The sequence below is a fragment of the Eutrigla gurnardus genome (genome assembly GCF_963514095.1).
Source record: "Eutrigla gurnardus genome assembly, chromosome: 9".
NCBI classification, from domain to species: Eukaryota; Metazoa; Chordata; class Actinopteri; order Perciformes; family Triglidae; genus Eutrigla; species Eutrigla gurnardus.
In genome coordinates, this window is record NC_139923.1 from 9,677,123 (window position 1) to 9,700,220 (window position 23,098).

Below are 23,098 nucleotides of genomic sequence, written 5' to 3' on the forward strand. Positions count from 1 at the left end.
TAAGCAAAAAAGACTATTCGACTGCACCCATCGTCTCAGGAAGTGACCCTGATGATGTCACAATGATGTCATCGGGGTTATCTCAGCTTATGTACCATGAAGGCTACAAATTTATAAACATAAAACCATTGTTAGAAACGGGACATGTGGAATTTGAAAGACACGGGACTGTCTAAAATCAAAGCACAACCCAGCTGCTTCATGGGAAATGTAGGCTCCAATGTTTTAGGGAGTCCATGATTTTGACCACTTCGGGGCCTCAAAAGAGTCACAATTAAATATATTTTCACGGCTGTGTAAGAAAGAAGCAAGTGGCCAAATTAAACCATATGGGAGCAGGTTTTTCAGGGTTTTGGGGGTTTTCTGGGTTTCGTGATTGATCAAAGGAATTTGGTGGACCAAATTTAGGGCACTCTGAGCACACTGATTGGTCATTTCAGGGCACAAAAATGGGGCTCTGTAAATCTGGCATATCAGGTCTTGTGTTCAGTTCAGTGCCCTCAGGCCTGACGGGGACCCAATGAAGTCAACGTTCAGGTCCGAGCTGGCGCCCCCCTTAGGCCTGTGGGGGACCCAATGAAGTCTCCGTTCAGGTCTGAGCCGGAGCCCCTCTCAGGCCTGCGGGGGAGCCGATGAAGTCACCGTTCAGATCCGAGCTGAGCCCCCCTCAGGCCTGCGGAGGCGACTGCTGGCCCACCAGGTCGTGCAGCTTCCTGATATGTTTCTTCAGGTCAAAGTTCCTGCAGAAGCCCTTCCCGCAGGTGGGGCAGGTGAAGGGCTTCTTGTCGTTGTGCGTGTGCATGTGGAAGGTGAGGTTGTAAACCTGGTGGAACGCCTTGTTGCAGATGGAGCACTTGAACTGCTTCTCGCCGCTGTGCGTCAGCTTGTGGTTCTTGTAATTTCCTGCAGAGATGCAGAGTCAGAGGAAGTCAAACGTTATTCATATAACACCTTGTTTAAACACATGAGCCTCTAAATGCTTCACAGTAACATCAGTAAAGAAAACACAAATTCCAAACAAGAAAAAACAATAATGCAAAATACAAAATGCAAAGCACAGTTTTAAGGAAGATTCACAGAGTATCTACACACACACATTCGAGCACTGACATGTTTGTGCAAAATAATACTTTTCGCAGTTTACAGTTGGAAAATAAATTTCAATTACAATCATGGTTTCTTTTTCTCATATAAAATATTTTTTTTATTAATTATTTTCATTCCATGTATTTTAGCATTTCCTGCAGGATTAGAACAATTACATTGTTTTTTGTGCTCCACCTAGTCAGAGATTCATTTGGACGTTTCAGTTTCCGAGTTTGCCCACAGGTCGTTTAGCTGCTAGTTTCAATCAATTTGCTCGTGCCTCCGATTTACATGGAAAGTGAGCATCATCACTATAGGAAGGAACAAGTCTGCAGTTGTGAATTTGTTGTCTTTTATTAGAACCCTATACAGGCAGATATTGGTGAGTGGCCAGTTAGCACCCAGATCAACCAATCAGCTTCAAAAAACACTTGAAATTATAATTCTAGATGTTTTTTTAAACAGCACGCAGTAACTGACAGGATTCAGTTGGGAGGAAGAAATGTGCCTTTATTTTTATTTCCTGTAAATTTAACCCGTCACCCACTCAGATTTACCTTCTTAGCCGGAGGATGAAATACACCGCAGAAATGGATACTAAATAAGTCTAATATATGATATTGAAATAACGAATATCTGGTAAAAATGTTTTTAATAGTGATTTCTGACTCTGGTTCCAGTCTGTCTGCATCCAAATAAGAGAAACTTGTCACCTTTAATTAGACCCCATGCCTCTCAGGTTAGGTCAGGTTACATAAGACTGCCCCCCCACCCCACCCCACACACACACACACACACACACTTCCCAACATGCATCTGGAGGGCCGAGGAGGTTGCCAGAGGAACCAGGACACGCCGGTCACAGCTGGGACGTAGACAAGAGGTGTCACAACAGCGTTACAGCCGAGAAACAAGCTGTGTTTAACTGAGGTTGCTTTAAAATCACAGCTCTTATTTTGTTAAATGCCTGTTTCCTCGATTCCTCGACTCCTCGCCTCTTCACCTCCTTGACTCCTCTCTCCTCGTTACCTGCTGGCAGCGGGGCTAAGACTTAAGAAGAGGAGTCTAGGAAATGAATCTAGGATGTACAAACTGGCAATTGGTTTGCATCTTTAACCTGACAGCTGAAAAAAGTTAATGAAAAACTTCACCCTCCAGCAAAAAATATAAATAATAATGCGTTTGATTGACACTGGCTATTAAAATGTTCTCCCCCCAAAAAATCTGGAAGCCAGTGTCAATCAAATGCATTAACTTTTAGTAAAGATGATACAAACACAATTGTGTTATCAACACATCTACCGGTATATCAATAATATAAATGTGATTTTAGGGAACATAAATGACACCATAATTTACACAGCATTTAATTATGAAAAACACCAATTTGACCATAAAGTCTATATATAGCCTATATATGTATATATATGTATAGGCTATATATAGGCTATATATAGTGTCATCTGACTGATTCTATTATTGGATTATAATTACTGATGTATTTCTATCCCTTAAATGTTGCAACTGGTAAATCAGTTCATATTCTGCTGCTTCATCTATAATAATACACCATTTATTTATTGATTGATTATATTAACAATAAGGAAAGCTGTCAAATAAATGTAGTACAAGTACCACATTTGTACAAGTAAAAAGTAGTGCAGAATGAAATGTACTCGATTACTTGATACCAACGCACACTTGAGTACACATTTAGCTCTTTATTCTACATCCTGGTACTTTGCTCTGAGCAGTGAAGATGATGATCTGGATCCGTCAGCACAATCAATACTAATTACATTTAAATTGGACTCTTTACAGGAAAAATGTCCTTAACTAACAAATTGTTTTCTTTGAGATATTAATCTGTGTGCTCAGTGTGGCACTTTTGTCCTCAAATTAGTCATTTGTGCCCTAACATTTCTAAATGATCCTCCTTTATTCCCTTAATTGTGCTGTCAGAGGGTTTCATTGAATCCTCTCTGGTGCACGAAAGTCAAAGCTGTGTTTTCCACAGTCAAGTGCAGAAATTAAAATATTATAAGCAAAGCTTAATTTAAAGATGCGAATAAGAAATGTATACTTCATGGGAAACTAAATTATTAGTTTTAATCAGTATAACACAAATGAACATGTGCTGCACGGTCATTTATATTAAATCTACAAATATGTGTCTTTAAATAGAAAAACCAACAGCATGCTGTAATCAGGTCATTTCTCTCATTAGAGAATAAGTATAGCCTACATATAATATATATATATATATATATATATATATAATTTCCTCTCACCTTTCTGATGAAATCCTTTCCCGCAGAACTCGCACACGAACGGCTTGTATCCCGCGTGGATGCGCGTGTGCGTGTTGAGGGTGGAGCTGCGGTTGAACGCTTTCCCGCACTGGTTACACTTGTGCGGTTTTTCCTGGAAAAACAATACGAATATATAAATATATATATTACACATCCGATCAAAGAAACATCAAAGATTGTTTTCGAGAGGAATTTTAAAGGGAATTAAACTCCCAATCGTTCACAGAAGATTTACACACTATACTACCTCAATATTACATATTATACTACTACTGTCTACTTCAACAGCAGATACACAAATATATATATATATATATATATATATATATATATATATATATTTCTCTCGCATCTGCAGCAGAAACAGAATCTAGTTGGTTCTAGTTGGCGACTAGTTGGTCGCACAACGACGAGAGCCGCGAAAAATAAAACGGTAGCCTAATAATAGTAACACACGCGCGCGTACATGCACGCGCACATCAGTGTTTAAGCCTTAAAGACGGATAACTCTTCATAAAATAAAAGTCCCGCCAATATCAGTTCCAAATTGATCAACGGGCCTAATGCAATTATCCGATGCTCAGATAATATATGAAGTTATTGATGTGACGCTGAACCTTCAACAGAAAACAGGCTTGTCACCACGATCGCTGTTTAACTTGATGCGTGGGAGGAAAAAAGTATAGAAATATAAGACAAAGAAAAAGAAAAAGAAAAAACAGAAGTAAATAATAATCTTCCAATTAAATAAAGCCTGTAATGTCCGGCTCTCAATGTGACAGAAAAACAGTCAACAGGGAGGAAAAATTAAAAATTATAATCATATTAAATGAAGGGGATAGGTTAATTGGTGACTCTAAATTGCCCATAGGTGTGGATGTGAGCGTGAATGGTTGTCTCTATATGTTAGCCCTGATAGACTGGCGACCTGTTCAGGTGTACCCTGCCTTTGCCCAATGACAGCTGGGATCGGCTCCAGCCCCCCCCCCCCCCCCCCCCGTGACCCTAAAATACAGGATAAGCGGTAGAAAATGGATGGATGGATATTAAATGAAAAGTAGAAAATGAAAATAAGGTGATTTCTCATTGGGTCCGGGGATCAGTGAGAGGATCGCCAATGTGAGTCCTACCTGAGTGTGGATGATTTTGTGTCGGCACAGCGTGCTCGCCTGCCGGAAGCCTTTCCCGCAAACTTTACACACAAACGGCCGCGCGCCAGTGTGCACGGGCATGTGCCGGGTCAGGTTGTAGTGCGCGTTAAACACCTGGGAGAAAATCAAAAATATACATTTAAAAGTAGTCAGATACAGTAAAAACATTAAAAGCATTACAAATACTTCTCTATTAAACATGTAAAACATATTTTCCTTCAAATAAAAATGTGTACATTCACATATTGTCAAAATTGTCTAGTATATATTATTATTATTTTATTTAATATGTGTAACTCATTTCAGCCCGTTCACCTCCATAATAATGAAACCATTAGGGACATTCAGTTAGAAACTATTAAAGCCCGCTTCTGTCATTTAAACGGTTGATTTATAAGGGAAAGACGTAGGCTTACAATAATATCAGATGGAGTCTAATTCAAGTTTTGGGGTTTCGGGGTTTGAATAAATGTAACGTGTCTTTTGTAACACAATACAAAATATAACAAATACATTCAACAACACATTGTTGGCTATTTAAATGAATAATACATCTGGATTTAATTAAGATATTTAAACTGCTGTGAAAATTCGCGACTGTGCCTGCTGTGTGTGTTGTGCTATTGCTTTTCTTTAATTCCTCAGAAAATAAGCGTGTTGCTCAGGCGTGGACGCGTTAATATGCTACAATAAGCAGCGACTCGCACTCCCTCATGTATCATGTTATTTCGAAACATCCCAAGCATCATGAACAGGAGCTAAACATATAGGCTAATATATCCTCAAATAAAGAAATCTAAACAAATCGAATTGTTTCCATATTTCGCCTTTTGTTCGTAATTGTAGATCGAGTTGTAAAATTTGTACTTTCGTGTATTTGCCACGTGAATATTTCCGAAAGGCTAAATTAAAAGGAATTTTAATTGAGTAGCTTTAATAGCCTACCGGTAGTATTAATGATATGATCAATTAGTCTGCAGATAATAATCTACCAACCTGAGCATATTAAATGTTACAACTGTTATCCTGACAGTTTGAATAAATCCGATTTGTGGTTTATAATCAGAATTTTTAAATCCGTCCAGAAAAATAATCAGAAATTCTCTGAATTGATTTAAAACTTTTAAATGAACAGATGAGTCCCGCTGCTGGTCTGGAGGACTTGCTGTGGTCTGGTTCCAGGAGGACTAACAGGACTCTCACCTTGCCGCAGACCTCGCAGGTGAAAACTTTGGGTTTGCTGCCGGGACACGAGCCGCCGAGCCGGACCGCCGCCGCCGCCGCCGCCGCGGAGCCCTTGAAGATTTTGTCGGTGAGGATCTGGTCCCGCTCCTTCATGTAGTGCTGGATATGGCTGTGAGACAGCTCCTTGAAGGTCTGCACGCCAGAGGCCGGGTACCGTTCCCCGGCCGGCTGCAGGCCCGGCTTGCTCTTCTCCGCCAGGAAAGCTTTGTGCCGCGCGGTGAGCAGGTACGAGGCCATCGGGTGGAGGTTGACGAGGCCGGCCGGCGGCTGGCACGCGCCACCGTCCCCGCCGCAGTTCAGGTAGCACACGGTGCCCATGGACGGGAAGGAGGACTGGTTCACCACCCGGGGTCGGAAGAGTTTGTACTGACCCGCGGTCTGGCCCACCGAGTCTTCTTGCTGGTTCTTGTGGTTCAACCCGAAGCCCAAAAAGTCTGCGGGAGCGGCGAGAGAGGACGCGTCGAACTGGCCCGGGTCCAGCCCGGTGATGCTGAGCCGGTGTCCCGGCTCGTACCCGAGCGGCACCAGCGGGATCATGCAGTGTAGCGAGGACGGACACACGTCGGGTTTCCCCACGGGAGCGGACGGGAACCAGCTGGGGGGCGCTATCGACTTGGGCTCGGGCGTCCTGGCCATAATCCGGTCGATGGAGAAAGCGAGCGGCTTGCTGCTGCCGCCGCCGGAGGTGAGCATGTCGGAGCCCGCGGGCTGGCTCCCAGAAGCCGGGGGGGAGCCGTGGATCCCCGCTGGGCGGCGGAGAGAACCGTCCATCACAACGAGGAACTGCTGGAGGGAAGCCGGGGGTCGCTGCTGCTCCTCACCGGCCCGCGGTAGAGGGCATCGTCTGCCGGGGAAGCACCGGGCCCGTCCCCCCGTCCTTATTGACGACAATCAGAGCCGCCGCGGCTCGCTCGATAACGGCGTGCGGAGAGCCGAGACCTTGCCGATCGTTACCGTCCAGGAAGGCCGCGCCAAAGTGGATAATTTGCTCAATTCGCTTCCGTCGATTCTGTGCACTTGTCGCCGCTGGAGGAGGAGGAGAGGAGGAGGAGGAGGTTGTCTCCTACTTGGCAGGACTCCTGTTCAACTGGAAGGTATTTGGTGAATCCCAGGTCCCCTTGTGGCTTCGCGTGACATCATTTTTTTTTCTTAATCGCGGTTCGCCAGACGCCCAACGGCTGCGAGGTCAAGAGCCGTCAGAGCTCCGGAGCGGGTTTGGACGTCCAACCCTTTTACGCGCGGTGCGCAGGAGACACGGAGCCGCAGAAACCGGATCGAGATATTGAAGGAAGTGGATTCGAAGACATCTCAGGCTGAGAGGCTTTGGGTCTTTGAATCACAAACTTTGCCCCCCCCTCTTTCTTTTACGCACCAGATCTTAGATTCCCAACACAGAAAAGACGCTTGTGAAAAGACTGTGGAAGATATATTTATGTTTATGAATTCGTGCGCTCTTCTCTCTCACGTCTCTATCTCAGATGCGGCTCATTTACACGCAGAGAGCAGAACGTTAAAAACAGAAACAGATTAAATCTGTGAGTTTCCAAATTGGGAACAATAAACGTCCGAGCCGCCAGGGTGCTGAATTTACCCTTCAAGTAAAAGTGTTTTCTTTTTGTTTTTGTTGTCGTTGTTTTTTTACAAATCAGACAAACAAAAAATAATATTGTGAACTGAAGATGATCAGTAAATAAAGTCCAGACCAAATAATAATAATAATAATAATAATAATAATAATAATAATAATAATAATAATAATAATAATTAAAACAAAGCAAATCTAAAAACGAAAATTGGTCGCATCCTCGATAATGATAACAATATATGAAAGTGTACAAACAAAAAGAATAATAACAGATATAATGCTGATGCAGATAAAAATTCTTAATATATCGAAATAAAAATAAATAATAAATAAATGTGACTATAAAGTATAGAAATGTGTTCTTGGCGATGACTCCTTTGACGAACTTCCGTCGCAGTGGATTCGAGTCATAATCAATATATAATAAAGTCTTCTTGGGTTTTAGTATTAAGAAATGTGAGATCTTTAGGTATTTTAAAGGGATGCTTGTGGAAAAATCATCATTATTATGTCATCATAATTCGGCTACAAGCATAATTTTTCTAATATATATATTACACACAAATACACTGTTGTAATTTATTCTGTTCTGTTTTTGTTTAATTGCTTTTATTTCTGCTTGTATTACATGTTAATGTTTGTATTTTAATTTATCGTAGTAGATTTGATGTGTCAGTTGTTTTATAACAATAATACTAATACTTTAAGTCTCTGTGTTTTGCATTCATACAAACATACATGAATAAACTGCTTATTACAAAGTGTTTATAATAATTGCAATATATTTGTTAACCCAGTGAGATCTGGAGATGACGAGTGACAATATTGTAAAGCACAACTGCAGTAATAATTCAAAATAATTATAATATAGAAGAGGTTGTGATTGTTGAAATACTGAACATTATTATTATTTGTATTTATTATTATTATTAATTGCTTTTATACATCACAGTGTTATAAACCAGCGCAGGGAAAACATCGTTTCTTTAAAAGCAGCAGTTTTTAGATTTTGGTGTTTTTTGCTTCCAGATTTCGTCTAATTTCTGACTCAAGGGGGGGGGGGGGGGGGGTCAATTAATCATTGTTTGCATATTTAAACATGACATTAAGAAAACTTGTAATAAAAAATACTTAAGGGTTCTGGTTCGTTGGTGAAGTTTCATGCTCATTTATTAGTTAATTATATTAAAATCTTGGTCTCTCCTTAATGTAAACTGTTAGAATAATAATAATTATTATCATATTCAACACAAACTGACTGAGCCGATGAAGATGAAAGAACACAATGAACCGAGATGAAGAGCTGAAGGACGGAGCTGGTTTCTCTGCAGTAAATGCATAGGACGTCATTTCATGTGCACTTTCATTTAGAAGCAAATATGCGCAAATAAAGATGTAAATATAAGCTTTATGCAAATCACAGAAACGCAAATTATTATTAGTGGTAGCAGTAGTTGTCATATTACCTATATTATTTAAAACTTTGTGTCTTGTGATTTTTTTCTCCTGCCTGATTTGATTTCTTCCTGCTGAGTGCACATGGTTCATTTGTATATTAATATGAGCATGAAACCATTCACAAATCTTGTTGCTCATGATTTTTACTGACTGCTGGAATGAATACAGGATCTCACAGGCGACTCATGGGAAAGTAGTTCACTTTAATATTTAATAATCTGATGCTAGATTTTAATATTATACTTTCTCGTCTCTCTCGTGCCTGTCAGGCTGCAGCAGCAGGACTCAGGACTCACTTGTTTTGTTGTTGCAGTTTGCTGCTCATTTTAATGAGGAGAGAAAAGAAAGTGCAGCTGATGGACGACAGCCAGCAGAACAGAAGCCCTTAGAAACGCCCTTAGAAACCCCTTAAATGGAGAATGAGCACTTTGAAAAATGAAGACAACAGAAACCAAAGTCAAGTCCTGAATGTTGTCGTCTAAATGCCAAACGTTTCAACCTCCGGATGAATTTGGCCGGTTCCAAACTCAGTACATGGACGGATGTTGGGTCTGTTCAATAACGCATGAAACATGCTTTTGAAATCCCCTTTAACCTTTTAAAATTTATATGAAAAGTCATTTTAAAAGCAGTTTGAATAAAAAGTACATTGATAGATACTCTTTTAATCATGTATTTACTTGCTGGGTGCAGCACTCCTGATGGAGAGGTTCTGTATTCTACTCTACTGTTGGTCGGGTTGAGCTTGGTGATCTAATAAAACAGATAAGAGACATAAACCACCAAAGAACATTGAAATATAACGGTCTGCTGGAGCACCGGGAGAAATCAGACCGTGGATGTAAGACAGAACAGGACTACAGGGCACAGAGCCAGGGCCCAAAATGTCAGGGGCACCGCTGACCTTCGCCTACAAAAACCATATAGATTATGAAGTGCAAGATGACCACAAAGAGACAAATCAATGATAAAGAGACAAAGTGGACATAAAGAGACAAAGTGACCACAAAGAGACAAAGCGACACAAAGCATCCACAAAGAGATACAAAAAGACAAAGCAACCACAAAGAGACAAAGCAACTACAAAGAGACAAAGCGACACAAAGAGACAAAGCGACACAAAGAGACAAAGCGACACAAAGTGACCCCAAAGAGACAAAGTAACGACAAAGAGACAGACAGCGACTACAAAGAGACAAAAAGAGACAAAGTGACCACAAAGCGACACAAAGACACAAAGTGATACAGAGAGACAAAGTGACCACAAAGAGACAAAGCGACACACAAGAGACAAACTGACACAAAAAGATGAAGTGACACAAAGACACAAAGTGACCACAAAGAGACAAACTGACACAAAGTGACCACAAAGAGACAAAGCGACACACAGAGACAAAGTGACACAAAGAGACAAAGTGACCACAAAGAGACAAAGCGACACACAGAGACAAAGTGACACAAAGAGACAAAGTGACCACAAAGAGACAAAGTGACACACAGAGACAAAGTGACCACAAAGACACAAAGTGACACACAGAGACAAAGTGACCACAAAGAGACAAAGTGACCACAAAGAGACAAAGTGACACACAGAGACAAAGTGACCACAAAGACACAAAGTGACCACAAAGAGACAAAGTGACACACAGAGACAAAGTGACACACAGAGACAAAGTGACACAAAGAGACAAAGTGACACACAGAGACAAAGTGACACAAAGAGACAAAGTGACCACAAAGAGACAAAGTGACACAAAGAGACAAAGCAACCGCAAAGAGACAAAGTGACCAAGTTACTTACACTTATTCAGTTTGACGTAAAAACAGAGATGAAGACACAGTTGCTTTAAAAACACTTTTAATAGTGACACGTAGATAAGACACCTGAACAAAACAGGTGCACCATGAGACAATATAAATATACTTCTTCATAGGTCTTTGACCTTTAGGTTTGGTCCTCTGAACTGCACTCACACAAACTGGATCGGACAGGTAAAACAAAGAGCAAGTTGTTGCACACAGTTGATCGGTGGCCGACACTCACAATATACAGGCAATACTCGTTTTTTTCCTCTTTTCTCAATGATAACAGGCAAACAGATGATAGTGAACGAGGGAACAGCAGCTATAAGATGCTTGTTCTGCTCACAGCCGCTCAGATTAAACACACCAATCAGATTAAACAGGTTCTCTTAAGTCTCCCTGCTCACAGAGTCCAGACTTCTCCAGTTCATCGGCACCTTTCTAAGACTTTGATCGATGTTGGATATGATGCACATCAGGCAATATGACATATCACTCTACAGCTCAACATTATTTTTCACAACAATTAATATCACAATAAACAGAGATAACAGCAACTACATCAACATGTAGTCATGATTCTGGACAAGTATTCCCGCAATATCTTAGAGTTTCAGCACTTCAGACCTCAGTGTGGTGAAACAGACTCTTTCTGGAGATTTGTTTCCCGTTTCTGTGATATTTCGTTTTACGGGGGATGTTTTAGTTGTATTGTCTACATTTGAAGATACAGAAGGTTGAGAAACTACAGCAGTGCAGCAACATTTCATTAGCTTGGAGTTGTAAGAGTTCTTCTGCAGTTGTGAGACTCCGAGCACCAAACATGAAGCTGTTTTTGTTCTGAAAGCTCAATATAATGCCGGACTGAACCGCAATGGACCCGCATAAGACTTCTGAAACTCTCATTATGAATACTGTCAGCCAACTGTATCAGTCGTTATCACGTCCATTGTCATGCCTCAGACGGGCTTAGCGTTTGGAAAGAGAAACTTAACATTGTGAAATCAACGCTATGTTTAATTAGTTAAGTACGTAAGTCCCGTCACAAAAGTATGGTAAAATAGGTCTAAGTTGACTTTTGGTTTGGCAACAATGTTTCTCCTTAACGTGTTCTCATTCCATCTCTTCACTTTTTAACACACTGGTTAGCCTGTAAACCAAACCACGTCTAGCAAATAACGTGGTTGGTTTACAATGTTGTTACTTGAAAGCCTAGCGTGTCTCGTACTGATGCTAAAGTGTGACGTTGTCGGTATGAGACACCGACGGGTGCAGCAAAGTGTAAGTATTTGGCAACATGGAATGAGAAGAGGCTGGATTCCTGGGTGAAAGTCCTGTGTTCGTTTGACGCACCCATCCACTCGGACCGCCTCCCTAAGTCATCTCTTTATGCTACATAACCAGACTTCCTCCTTTGCTGCCAAAGAAATTCTAGTAGAACGGACATTCCCATTTCAATCAACGTAGAAAGAAGCTACAGAGCAGCGGCCATGTTTATGTGTAGCTACCATTCCCATTGTAACCGACGCAGTGGACCACTTCCATATAAACTAAACTGACGTACAACAAGTTGCCGACTCACCTAGGCGACTAAAACAAGCGGTGTAGCAATAATGTTATGTTAAATGTTGAGAGCCATCAACTAATATTTAACAACTTAATGCATCGTTCACACTCTTGTCCCGGCGTAGGAAAGCACATCGCTATCACCAGAAGAGTGAACACTTTGTTTGGCTTTTTTCTGTTACTAGCTAACTACACTGCTGTACACTAGTTAGTTGCAAAATAATGTTTTTTTTCTGATCTGCAAAAGCAGAAGTGTGACATTGTTATCACACCTCAAAGGGTCTTGTGGATTGGGGGATTTGGTTGGAACAGGAGATATTACTTCAACCTACCATGCAATGTTGGTTCCTAAGCTAGCTAGCCAGCTGTATGCTAGTAAGCTAGCTTTCTAGTTCCACTTTAACACCATACTGGTTACATAAAATTAGCTGAACAGCGGGATGGTGGTGGCTCTCGGTCCAACGATCCCTGCACTCCGCAGAAGGACACGCTAACTAGCTACCTATAGGTAGGGCAAGCTGCAACTACAACTCCACTGACTTGTGTTTTCACCAGAACAACTAACAACAATTGCCACTTCCTTTTGTATACGTCACATGACAACAAAAAAGCATCTCAATGTCTTTTCTACTCGTATTCTATTTCTCTGAAGAATCCTAATGACATGCGGATTCTACTCCACTACCAGCATTATTACTTTTCCACGTCAACATTTAGACAAGAAACATCCAATCCTATTCACCTCCATTTCTAATCCTCAAAAGGCCGAGATAAAGCCAGATTTTCTGTATATTGTTCATATTTTCTGACATAAACAACACAAAAGTGAAACCATCGGCCAAGGAAGGATATGATATCCTGTTCCAAATCGATCAACAAGACCTTTTGAGGCGCTATAACAATGTCACGCCACTTCTGCTTTTGAGAATCAGACAAAACACAATTTTGCATGACCACGACAGGTTATTTTGTAAATTGGAAACGTGTTTTAGATTGTTTAAACACACATAATGCTGATGTTTTACTGGTGGACATGGGTGCTGTGGGTGCTAGCTTATCTTTAACCAAACAGGTCATTTATTCAACAAAATAAAACCATCACAACCGTAGAATAAATTAACATTCAAAGATGAGACAGTGGATAATTTTGATTCAAACAGAAAAATAGAACCTTACAATTCCAAGCTTCCTGTCCAATGAAAGTCAACCGTGAGTAGATTTTGCTGCCGTTTGAACAATCGGCTACGATTGAACAACGGTGGATGAAAACAAAAACAGGACGGAGCTGCACTAACGGCAGAATTCTACTGTGACATCATTCGGAGTACGGCTGCGCGTGGAGGAGGGCGGGGCTTCGTGTCCAGCCAGTGAGAGAGGGAGGACGAGTTTTATCTCAGCACCAACCAGAGTGTACTGTCAGATACCGAACCTCATCTTGAATTCCTGTTTGTTGTACATTCTCACTCATGTACGTTTCAACGTGCATGTACAGCAGTGTCAGGGCATGAGCATGGGGAAGGCTGAGTGGACGGGGGACGGGGTCCCAATCAGGACCACCATGGGGAAGGCAGGGTAAAAGGGGGACGGGGTCCTGATCAGGGCCACCATGGGAAAGGTTGGGTAAAAGAGGGACGGGGTCCCGATCAGGACCAGCATGGGAAAGTTTGGGTAAAAGGAGAACGGGGTCCCGATCAGGACCACCATGGGAAAGGTTGGGTAAAAGATGGATGGGGTCCCGATCAGGACCACCGTGGGAAAGGTTGGGTAAAAGAGGGATGGGGTCCCGATCAGGACCAGCATTGGAAAGGTTGGGTAAAAGGTGGACGGATGTCCAGATCAGGGCCAGCATGGGAAAGGTTAGGTAAAAGGTGGATGGGTGTCCAGATCAGGACCAGCATGTGAAAGGTTGGGTAAAAGGGGAACAGGGTCCCAATCAGGACCAGCATGGGAAAGGTTAGGAACAGGGGTGACGGGTGTCCATATCAGGACCAGCATGGGAAAAGGTTGGGTAAAAGGGTGACGGAGGTCCCAATCAGGACCAGCATAGGAAAGGTTGGGTAAAAGGGTGATGGAGGTCCCAATCAGGACCAGCATGGGAAAGGTTGGGTAAAAGGGTGACCCGATCAGGACCTTCAGTCACAATGACATCACACTGTGACGGCAGGTCCCGATCTGTCTGAGAGCATGAAGATCAAATAGCAATGCTGTGATCGTAGGTTCGGTTCAGTCGTCGTCCTCGTCGCTGTCTCTCATGCTGATGCCCTGAAGGCCGTCGCCCGACTTCACAGCCGCCGTGGCTTCCTCCACAGTCAGACGGTTGTACACTGTCTCATAGTTCTTGTTGTTCAGCGTGACGTCCAGGACGCCCTGCAGCCTGAAGTCCCGGTAGGTCTTCTGTTTAGGGGGGAGGGGAGGAGACAAGAAGGGGAGGAGACGAGGAGGGGAGGTGGCAAGGAGTGGAGGAGATAAGGAGATAAAGAGGGAGGAGATAAGGAGGGGAGGAGACAAGGTGGGGAGGAGATAAGGAGGGGAGGAGATAAGGAGATGAGGAGGGGAGGAGACAAGGTGGGGAGGAGATAAGGTGGGGAGGAGATGAGGAGGGGAGGAGACAAGGTGGGGAGGAGATAAGGAGATAAGGAGGGGAGGAGATAAGGAGGGGAGGAGATAAGGAGATAAGGAGGGGAGGAGATAAGGAGGGGAGGAGATAAGGTGGGGAGGACATAAGGTGATGAGGAGGGGAGCAGACAAGGTGGGGGAGGAGATAAGGAGAAGAGGAGATAAGGAGGGGAGGAGGGGAGAAGACAAGGTGGGGAGGAGATAAGGAGGGGAGGACATGAGGAGGGGAGGACATAAGGAGAGGAGGAGATAAGGAGGGGAGGAGGGGAGAAGACAAGGTGGGGAAAAACAGAGAGCATCTTAGGAATGCAGTGAGGAGGCAGCTGCCTCTGAAGGACAAAAGTGGGAAGATTGAGGCTCAAGGACGAGCGAGTCTTTTATATGTCGGACGGAGACGGCAAAGCAACGCGTCTGAGGGGCTTTTACCTTCCATTATAATTCCTCGTCTTGCTGCTTTCAAATTAAACTCTCACATTAGCAAACTATGAAAAGACGTAAGCGACGAGCGGCACAGTTGAGCAGTTTTCTCTGTCGTGCCTTGTCGCCTCTTCACACCGCCGCTGCGTTTTCAAGGACAATCCTGTTTGATTTGTCTTTATTTTATTTGTATTTATTTAATTATCTTTCTCCTTTGGTGTATGTGCCGACTGTTTTACAAGAATAAACCTCCCAAGAATTATGATATTTTAATGATTTTTATGAATTGTAATTTTTTATGATGTGACAGTCAGTCTGAGGTGCATTCACTGTGGCTCTTTGACAGGTAAAAGTAAACTGTCAGTCAGAAGGATTTTCTCACCTTCACGATCTTGATGAGTGTTTTCAGCTGGTACATGTGGAGCTGCAGGTCCAGTCGGTCTGTCAGCCAGACACACACCGCCTTCATGGAGCTGCTGTACCATTGCTGCAGGAAACAGAAACATCCATCAGCAGTTTACAGTTTCCACACTTCCTGCTTTGACCGTGACCTTTTAATGACCAACATTTGTAGTCCAACATTTCAGGAAATCGTACGCTGTCTTTGTTATTGTTATTCTGTCCATGTGGGTCACTTCAGGACCATGACCGGTTCACATATTGACCACATTAAAAATAATAATAATAAAAAAAAATGCTTCTGAGCAATAAATCCAAATTGAGCACTAAAGCCTCACAGTGTGAATGTTTTAGCCAAAACCTTGATTTTTATCACGTCTACCCTTTAAATTGGAGCATCAGGGAGGGATAAAACATGGCCTTCTGAGGCAGTCACACATGTAAATGCTCCGTACGACTGATTCTCCAGCATGCAGGATGTGACCTCAGACCACCAGAGGACATTCTTTACAGAAACCAGCTGAAAGCCCCTTTATTCATCCTCCTGAAAGCATCCTCAAGCAAGTGAGGAAACCACGAGCGAGCACGCGGAGGAGTGTCTTTAAACGCCGCGCTGCGTTTATTCTTAAAAAGAACATGAATAAAAAATACAAAAAACAACACATTATGTTAATGGCCACTCTGGAAACAAGGACACTTTATGGTTTGTCATTTGTGTGCGTACTCCTTCAGGGGGAGTTCAGTAGATAGGCATTCAGAAGATCGGCGTTCAGAAGATCTGCGTTCGCTTGCCTGGCGGCTCCTGAAACGCCTCTCTTCTATCACGCCGACGACACCACTGCGAGGTCATACGATGCATCAAAAACGTCAAAACTCAAAGAGGGCGAAACATTTACCTATTCTAAAGGGTGCCAATTAAATGCAAAAATTCCTGAATGTGGCACTTGGAAGGAAGAGTTCACGGCTCTGCTTCGACCTTCAGAGGAGAGGAAAGAAATCAGGTTGCGTATTTGTAATTTTCATTAAACGCTCTTCCTTCACACCTCGGGCCACCAGGCCAGAGCTGCAGAGAAATCAAACGCATCTCTTTTCACCTGAAGAGCGATCCTCACTTACAGCAGCATTCACTGGCTGCTGGTAAAATGCACACAACGGGGGGCTTTATTCACTTACCAGTCAGACAAGAATGCTCAGGGAAATTGCTCTGACACAGTAATGACCCGTAATATTCAGATCTGCTTCAAGAGCCGCCCGCAGACTTAATTTCACACCGACGAGAACTGTAATTACCTTCCAATTTAAGAGAGAAAAAACAGTGCAAAGGTTATTTCATGTACTTGACAAAAGCCAAAACACGTCCGTGATCATCAGTGGGAGGAGGAGGGGGGGATTTGATATGTTCGCAAATATTTAATCCCGTAATTCTACTGAGCGACCCCCAACTTCCTTCACGCTGATTCCTTAATTATTTCAAAGTAATGAAGCGGTTTTTCACTCAGACTCGGTGGCAAGAAAATGTATGTCGACTTTTAATCACAGCTGCTGATCTGATTTCTTATTTAAAAAAAGATGAAACACAGAACGTTTGCTCTCTGAAAACGTCTCACCTCGGGATCTGAAAATACTCACTGTTGTTTTATGAAAAAAATTAATTGAATGCATTGTGAATACTTAAATAATCCTTGACTTGAGTCGAACTCAAAAACACAAAGTTCATCCTTTGTGTTTTTGTTGTGGAGACTCATTTTAAAGTGTGTTGGTTTTATTCACCATGGTTAAAGGAGGGAAACGTTCACCTTAGTGAGGAGGTTATGACACATTATTTTAGAGAGTCGTGATTGGCTGACAAAAATAAGAAAGAAATGCACTCGTAGTCTCTACTCCACCTCATTCACCTGAACCAGGGCACTTCTGTATCGCATCATTTTGTAATCTTGTTTATGTTTTATAGCAGAAGTACTTTTCTCAACGTCAGCATATATTGTTCTTTACTCCCCAAAATAAAAATGTTAATAAGGATTTAAAAAAAGGCTGATGTTTAGTTTTTTAGGGTAAGAAAATAACCATTAAAATGTCCCTACCAAAAGGTTAGATGCAGGTTTGTGTGTAACATTTTAATATAAATATTAAATTAACTATCACCAATGTGGCAATAGACACCTATCAAGCTAGCTATCCAGCTATAGCTATCCAGAGCTAACTAGCTAGCTGCTGCAATTTTGGTTTAGGCAACAAATCAAAAAGAATGTGGTTGACTTTCATTTTGCTGCTTTATATTATTTGGTGTGGAAAACCAGTATTTCTTCTCTTCCTCCATCATTTCTTCTTCCTCCTCCTCTTTACACACCAAATATTTTCACGCTGGAATTTGACTTGTATGCTAATCAGCTCATTGACAATCGCCTCGTGCTCACCAGTTAACACATGCTCGAGGATGTTGAAATTACTGGCTGATATCTGCTGCTCCTGGGCTGATTTCTCCTGATTTCCTTCCTTCTCTTCCTCCTCCTCCACTTCAGCCGCTCACAGAAACATTTATTTGAGTCTCTGGGAGGCGAGGTTTCCTCCGAGCGGCTAATCAGCTGCCTGACGGTCGCCTCGCCGGACGCGTTAACAGTCGTGGAAATTGAGTATGAAGACGCTCCTTAATTGAGCTGATTAGAGGACGAGAGTGAAAACAGATGGAGGAAATGTGTGTGTATGTGTGTGTGTGGTGGGGGGGTCTGCACGGCATTGTGGGTCTGCATTAGTGCTGTCAGAAACAATTTCTCCATGATGAATGGAGGCTGGTTCCCTGATGGTGTCGTGGTAATGATGTAATTTAAACATTTGACACATATTCTGGTTTTGGCATACACAAAAAATAATAGTTATTTTTGTTAAAATAAAAAGTAATTAACCATTATGATGGTGATTGATTTTCTTTCATAAAAGAAAATACTAACGAGATGAGATTATTTGTGTTTGATCATAATAGATTCTGATTCTGATTTTAGGTTGAATTCCACTTCTAGAAAATATTAATTAAACCGCAAGAGATAAAAAGTGCACTGAACTAAAAATTGTATTTGTCCTCAGAAACAAACGATTTAGTCTTTGAGCTGCTAACATGTTTCAAAGGAACCAGAAGGATTAACTCTGTTTTTCAGGTCCTGTTCTTGATTCTTCAACGATCTGTTTTATTGTGTGTCTTAAAGTGTGTCAAAATTTTAACTGACTAAAAACCATTGAATCTTGTTTTCTAAATAGAATAATTCTTGAAGATTGAACAACTTTTATTTATTTTAAAAGCAGGTTGGTCGTCAGCCACTGCTTCATAACGTTGATCTGCCTGTGTGTGTGAGAGAGAGAGTGTGTGTGTGTGAGCTACACAAATAGATGGACCGGCTCATGTGAGCATGCACACACGCAGGAAAGGAAGTGTGTTTGCAGCAGCGCGTTGAACGCCCACGCGCCTCTCTCTCTTCTGTTGACAAACCTTCCATTTAAAGAAACGCCGCCCTGCACGACTTTGACATTGACTCGCTCAGACGCACCTAAACGACACAATTGCGTACCCATAATGCTCCTGGCGGGAGGTCTGGCGTTTACTTTCTTTGTTACACACCGACTGTGTGTATGTGTGTGTGCGTGTGTGTATGATGCGTGTCGGAGGGCTGAGTGGAGACACTTGGAGGCCCCGCCACCTCCTCCTCGGTACATGACTGGGCGCTTCTGAGCTCCATTAGACACACACACACACACACACTGGAGCCACAATAGCCTGAACCCTCAGAGGAGGCGACGGGTGGCAAAAATCCATTGCTTGGCTTCGTGCTGCTAATGTGTTGGAGGGTCTGAGCCGCCATGTCCACTGCATTGACTCGCCGTGGCAGGCGGAGGCATGTTTGGCAACTAGACGCTAAAATATCCTGGAAGAAAGTGGACGCCGTGGGACGGATGCATAGACGGAGGGGCGGGGCTGTGGTGGCGACTCCTGCAGTGCCGGCCGATGGATGGTCAACAGAAGCAGTCGGTGTTTGAGGGCTGGAGGCGACCCGCTGCTCCTCCGAACCGCAGAATCAAACATCACAGCAACAGTACGAAGGCTGGCTGTGAGCTGCATGTGTGGAGGTTTCACAAGCATTCATCTTATATGTGAGCTGGAATGGAGTGCTGCAAGGATGAGTCCTAAACGCAGACATGACTCAGCAGTTTTTGCATTTCCAGTTCACTTGTCTCCACGGCGATGTGTTTTATGATTCGATGCCTGAAATAACGTCCGTGGTTTATACAAGCTGAAGAGATTTTAACATTAATCTTATAGACCTGCACAAACAGGAACATGTTAACAGTCACGGCTCCTTTTTGATAGAAAATCAAATCTTATAGAACTTATAATACCGAATTTATATGCATTTAATTCTTAAACACATGTTTAGACAAATGTCTAATATATTGTTTATAAATAAATCAATCTTAATTCAGCAACCTCAGCTTTAATGAAGGCCCCTTCAGTCATCCTCAAGTGGATCAATGACGCAAAGCTGTCACCAAACACTGCTGATCGAAGCATCGATAGTTATTGATTGAGTCGCCATCGATGTCAGTGTCAGTTCACCTGTTAACCTGTTAACGTCCACAACGTGTTCGGTCTGCAGGCTGTTAGACTGTACGAGTGTCCTGGAGCAGCGTCCTCTCGGTAGCCAACGTTAGTCAACGTTAGCAGACCTGATCGGTTAGTCCGGTTCAGATGACCGATAATTCTGATTCTAACCCATGTTGGCTCAGATCAGACGCCTCATCATATCATGTCTCTCGGCCTTCATGACCATCATACCGGACCGAACCAAGCATGCAGGGCCACTAAGCCCAGTATACAACCAATACTGCTGGGGAGATCAGCGTTTTGGGATTCTTCAGCAAAGTGAAATCAATTTAAACAGGTTTGTTTAAACTAGAAATTAGTTTTGACAACATTTACGCTGTTTGAAGTCCCCCCCCCCAAAAAAAAAGAAACGTGCACATACTTTCTTCCAACACCTCTGGGTGGCGTCTACGTCTATATTTCATACTCTGAGGGACAACTCCCCGATAAATGAGAGCTTCACTCAAACCAATCAAATAAGAGAAAGAACGGCTCCATCCCAATGCATCATACACTTATTTCATCTTTACATTCTGCAGGCGTAAGCACAGAAGGGAAAGAGATGATCCACATCAATCTTCAGGAGACAATCTATTTGGTTTGTACCTAAACCTACAGGGAAGAAGAAGCTTTGATCAGCAGGAAATTGAGTGCAGAGCGGGAAGATGGCCGCCGCAGCAAAAACGTGGGACACAACAAAGAGCGAAAACCGAGGAAGAATAAAATGCACAGAGGTGAAGAGCTGCTCGGCACCCTAAAGATCTAAGAGCTGTTTGTTCGGACATGTGTATATTTAAAGGAACTACAAACATCTGGGAATCTAAGAAGAGAAAACTTGAAATTAATGTTAACAATCGAGTGGAATCATCCGGATTTCTGTTTTAAAAGTGTTTTGTTGGAAGCTAAATCACAACATCTCTGAGAAACTCAGGAGGATGTTCAACAAACACCACATCCCGGTACACTTCAAGTCCAGCAACACTCTGAGGCAAAACCTTGTCCACCGCAAGGATGAAATACCCAGAAACCACCTGGAGAATGTGGTGACTGCAGTCCAATGCAGTGAGGAAGAACCCGACCGAAACATTGGGGGGAAACTAAACAACCACTGCACAAGCGAATGCAATACAGGAGAACCAGGTCCTCAAATCAAGACTCAGCAGTCCATCTGGAACTGAAGGACAAGGTACAGTCCTTTGAGGACACCAACGTTCTCATTCTGTAGAACGTTTTTGAGCATTAAAGCATGTAAACACATTCTCGTAGTAACCTGAAATATATGCACCACAGAAGGAGTACAATAGACCTCCATGGAATTTAAGATGCATTTGTGCTAATTATGGATAAACACTTGAGTAACATCAAACCGATGAAGCTGTGAATGACAGCTGTTTCATCCAACGAGCATCAGTAGACCCTGTTCATGAGTTACAAGCAACCTTTGACCCCTGTTTTCACAATGAAGGATTACTCTTCACCATTCCTGACCTTCTTTTGGTGACCGTGATCTCAGATCTCAGTGAGACATTTTACACAATAAATAAAGTGGGATTGACTGAGCACTCACATCGAACACCTTCTCGATGTAGAGCTCGTCATTGACGCGGTCTCGGAGGATGTCCTGGTTCTGGCGTATGAAGGTGATGTAGGTGTCGGCCAGATCCATCCCCGGTTTCTGCAGGAGAGAGAGAGAGGGGACACAAGACCTGAAGACAGTTGACATGAGCCTGAAGATGTGAACATGGCTGCTATCATTGTCTAACTGCATGCTTCATCATACACACACACACACACACACACACACACACACACACACACACACACACACACACACACACACACACACACACACACACACACAGTGAAGCAGCAGTCTTTAATTACAGTGAGATGGAGCAGACATCCAAATAATAATGTCAACAGGAAAAATGCACAACAATGCAAAGTCCTGTGAGGGTTCATGCCAGTGTAGTTGAGTCCGGTTCAACCGAAACCTGGAGGGTTTACTCTCTTAGTGTGGTTTGTTTGGGTTAGTGTGAATGCCGGACCTCAAACTCAAACAACCACTCTCTTGTGCGCCTCAAAGGAGTGATCCCGGACCACTGTCACGGGTCATTTCTGGTTTAAACACCATTAGAACCAATCACAGGAAGTGTAACCGTTGACGTGTCATTTCATTGGTCCTGTTTTCTGATGAACTAGCAGTCTATTGGTGCATTCACTTCCACTAAATTTGATGAATTGAGAGAGTGAGAAAATAAGCTTTTGCCCCACACACCGTAACCAGTGCAGCATGAAAGCATGGAGAAAAACAATGGTAGCTTGCCAGCTAGCATGTTGCTAAATTAGTAAAATTGAATTACTGAACCATTCATCCACTCACTCTTGTCATGGCGTAGGTAAACATATTGCTTTCATTTGACTATTTGTTTTGGCTCATTTTCTGTACGTAAGCCAGTGTAGCAAAATTTTAACATGCTCAAAACAAATTCCCTGATATTCCAGAAATCCCCCAGGTATTCCAGATATTCCCTGATTCCATAAATTCACTGATATTCCAGATATTCTCTGACCCGTTGGAACCCTGTCGTATATCTTGATAACTATTCATCCAGTCTCTTCTGCCTCGGTGGGTGTTTTGTATAGACCCCATGGAGTGCTTCAGAGTTCTGCAGACTCCAGCATATCAACTGCAGCGAGGCTTTACATTGACTGCAGTTCACATTACACATATCGTACAAGTTTCTGGCTTTACTGTGGATTAAAGAATTATGGTGGGGATCAAAATCAATCAATCAATCAATAACAAGGCACTTTTCTTCCTGTGTACTCC

The 23,098-nt window shown here is 42.7% G+C and overlaps 2 protein-coding genes across 4 annotated transcripts in view; both read right to left on the reverse strand.

Moving 5' to 3' along the window:
- Positions 1 to 218: 218 nt before the first annotated feature.
- Positions 219 to 6,688, reverse strand: fezf1 (FEZ family zinc finger 1). Its single transcript, XM_084018144.1, has 4 exons — positions 5,753 to 6,688; positions 4,529 to 4,663; positions 3,378 to 3,510; positions 219 to 903 (listed from the first exon to the last, which is right to left on the reverse strand). Exons 1-4 carry the CDS (start codon positions 6,563 to 6,565, stop codon positions 668 to 670), a joined length of 1,317 nt encoding a protein of 438 aa, XP_083874270.1. The 5' UTR covers positions 6,566 to 6,688; the 3' UTR covers positions 219 to 667.
- Positions 6,689 to 14,174: 7,486 nt separating this feature from the next.
- The window catches only part of cadps2 (Ca++-dependent secretion activator 2), a 187,428-nt gene continuing 178,504 nt past the window's right edge, over positions 14,175 to 23,098 (reverse strand). For all 3 annotated transcript variants that reach the window (XM_084018540.1, XM_084018541.1, XM_084018539.1), the window contains 3 exons: positions 21,833 to 21,940; positions 15,622 to 15,726; positions 14,175 to 14,600 (listed from right to left, as the gene is read on the reverse strand). In XM_084018540.1, the coding sequence (XP_083874666.1) occupies positions 14,430 to 14,600; positions 15,622 to 15,726; positions 21,833 to 21,940 (384 nt within the window). In that variant the 3' untranslated portion in view covers positions 14,175 to 14,429. The remainder of the gene's footprint in view (positions 14,601 to 15,621; positions 15,727 to 21,832; positions 21,941 to 23,098) is intronic.

Bases quoted from the DNA above. Each gene is read 5' to 3' on its own strand.
- fezf1 (XM_084018144.1), bottom strand. From the start codon at position 6,565: ATGGACGGTTCTCTCCGCCGCCCAGCGGGGATCCACGGCTCCCCCCCG. The intron at 3,511-4,528 runs GTAGGACTCACA...TTGTTTTTCCAG, and splicing joins ACAAAATCATCCACACTCAG to GAAAAACCGCACAAGTGTAA. The intron at 904-3,377 runs GTGAGAGGAAAT...GCATCTCTGCAG, and splicing joins GAAAGGATTTCATCAGAAAG to GAAATTACAAGAACCACAAG.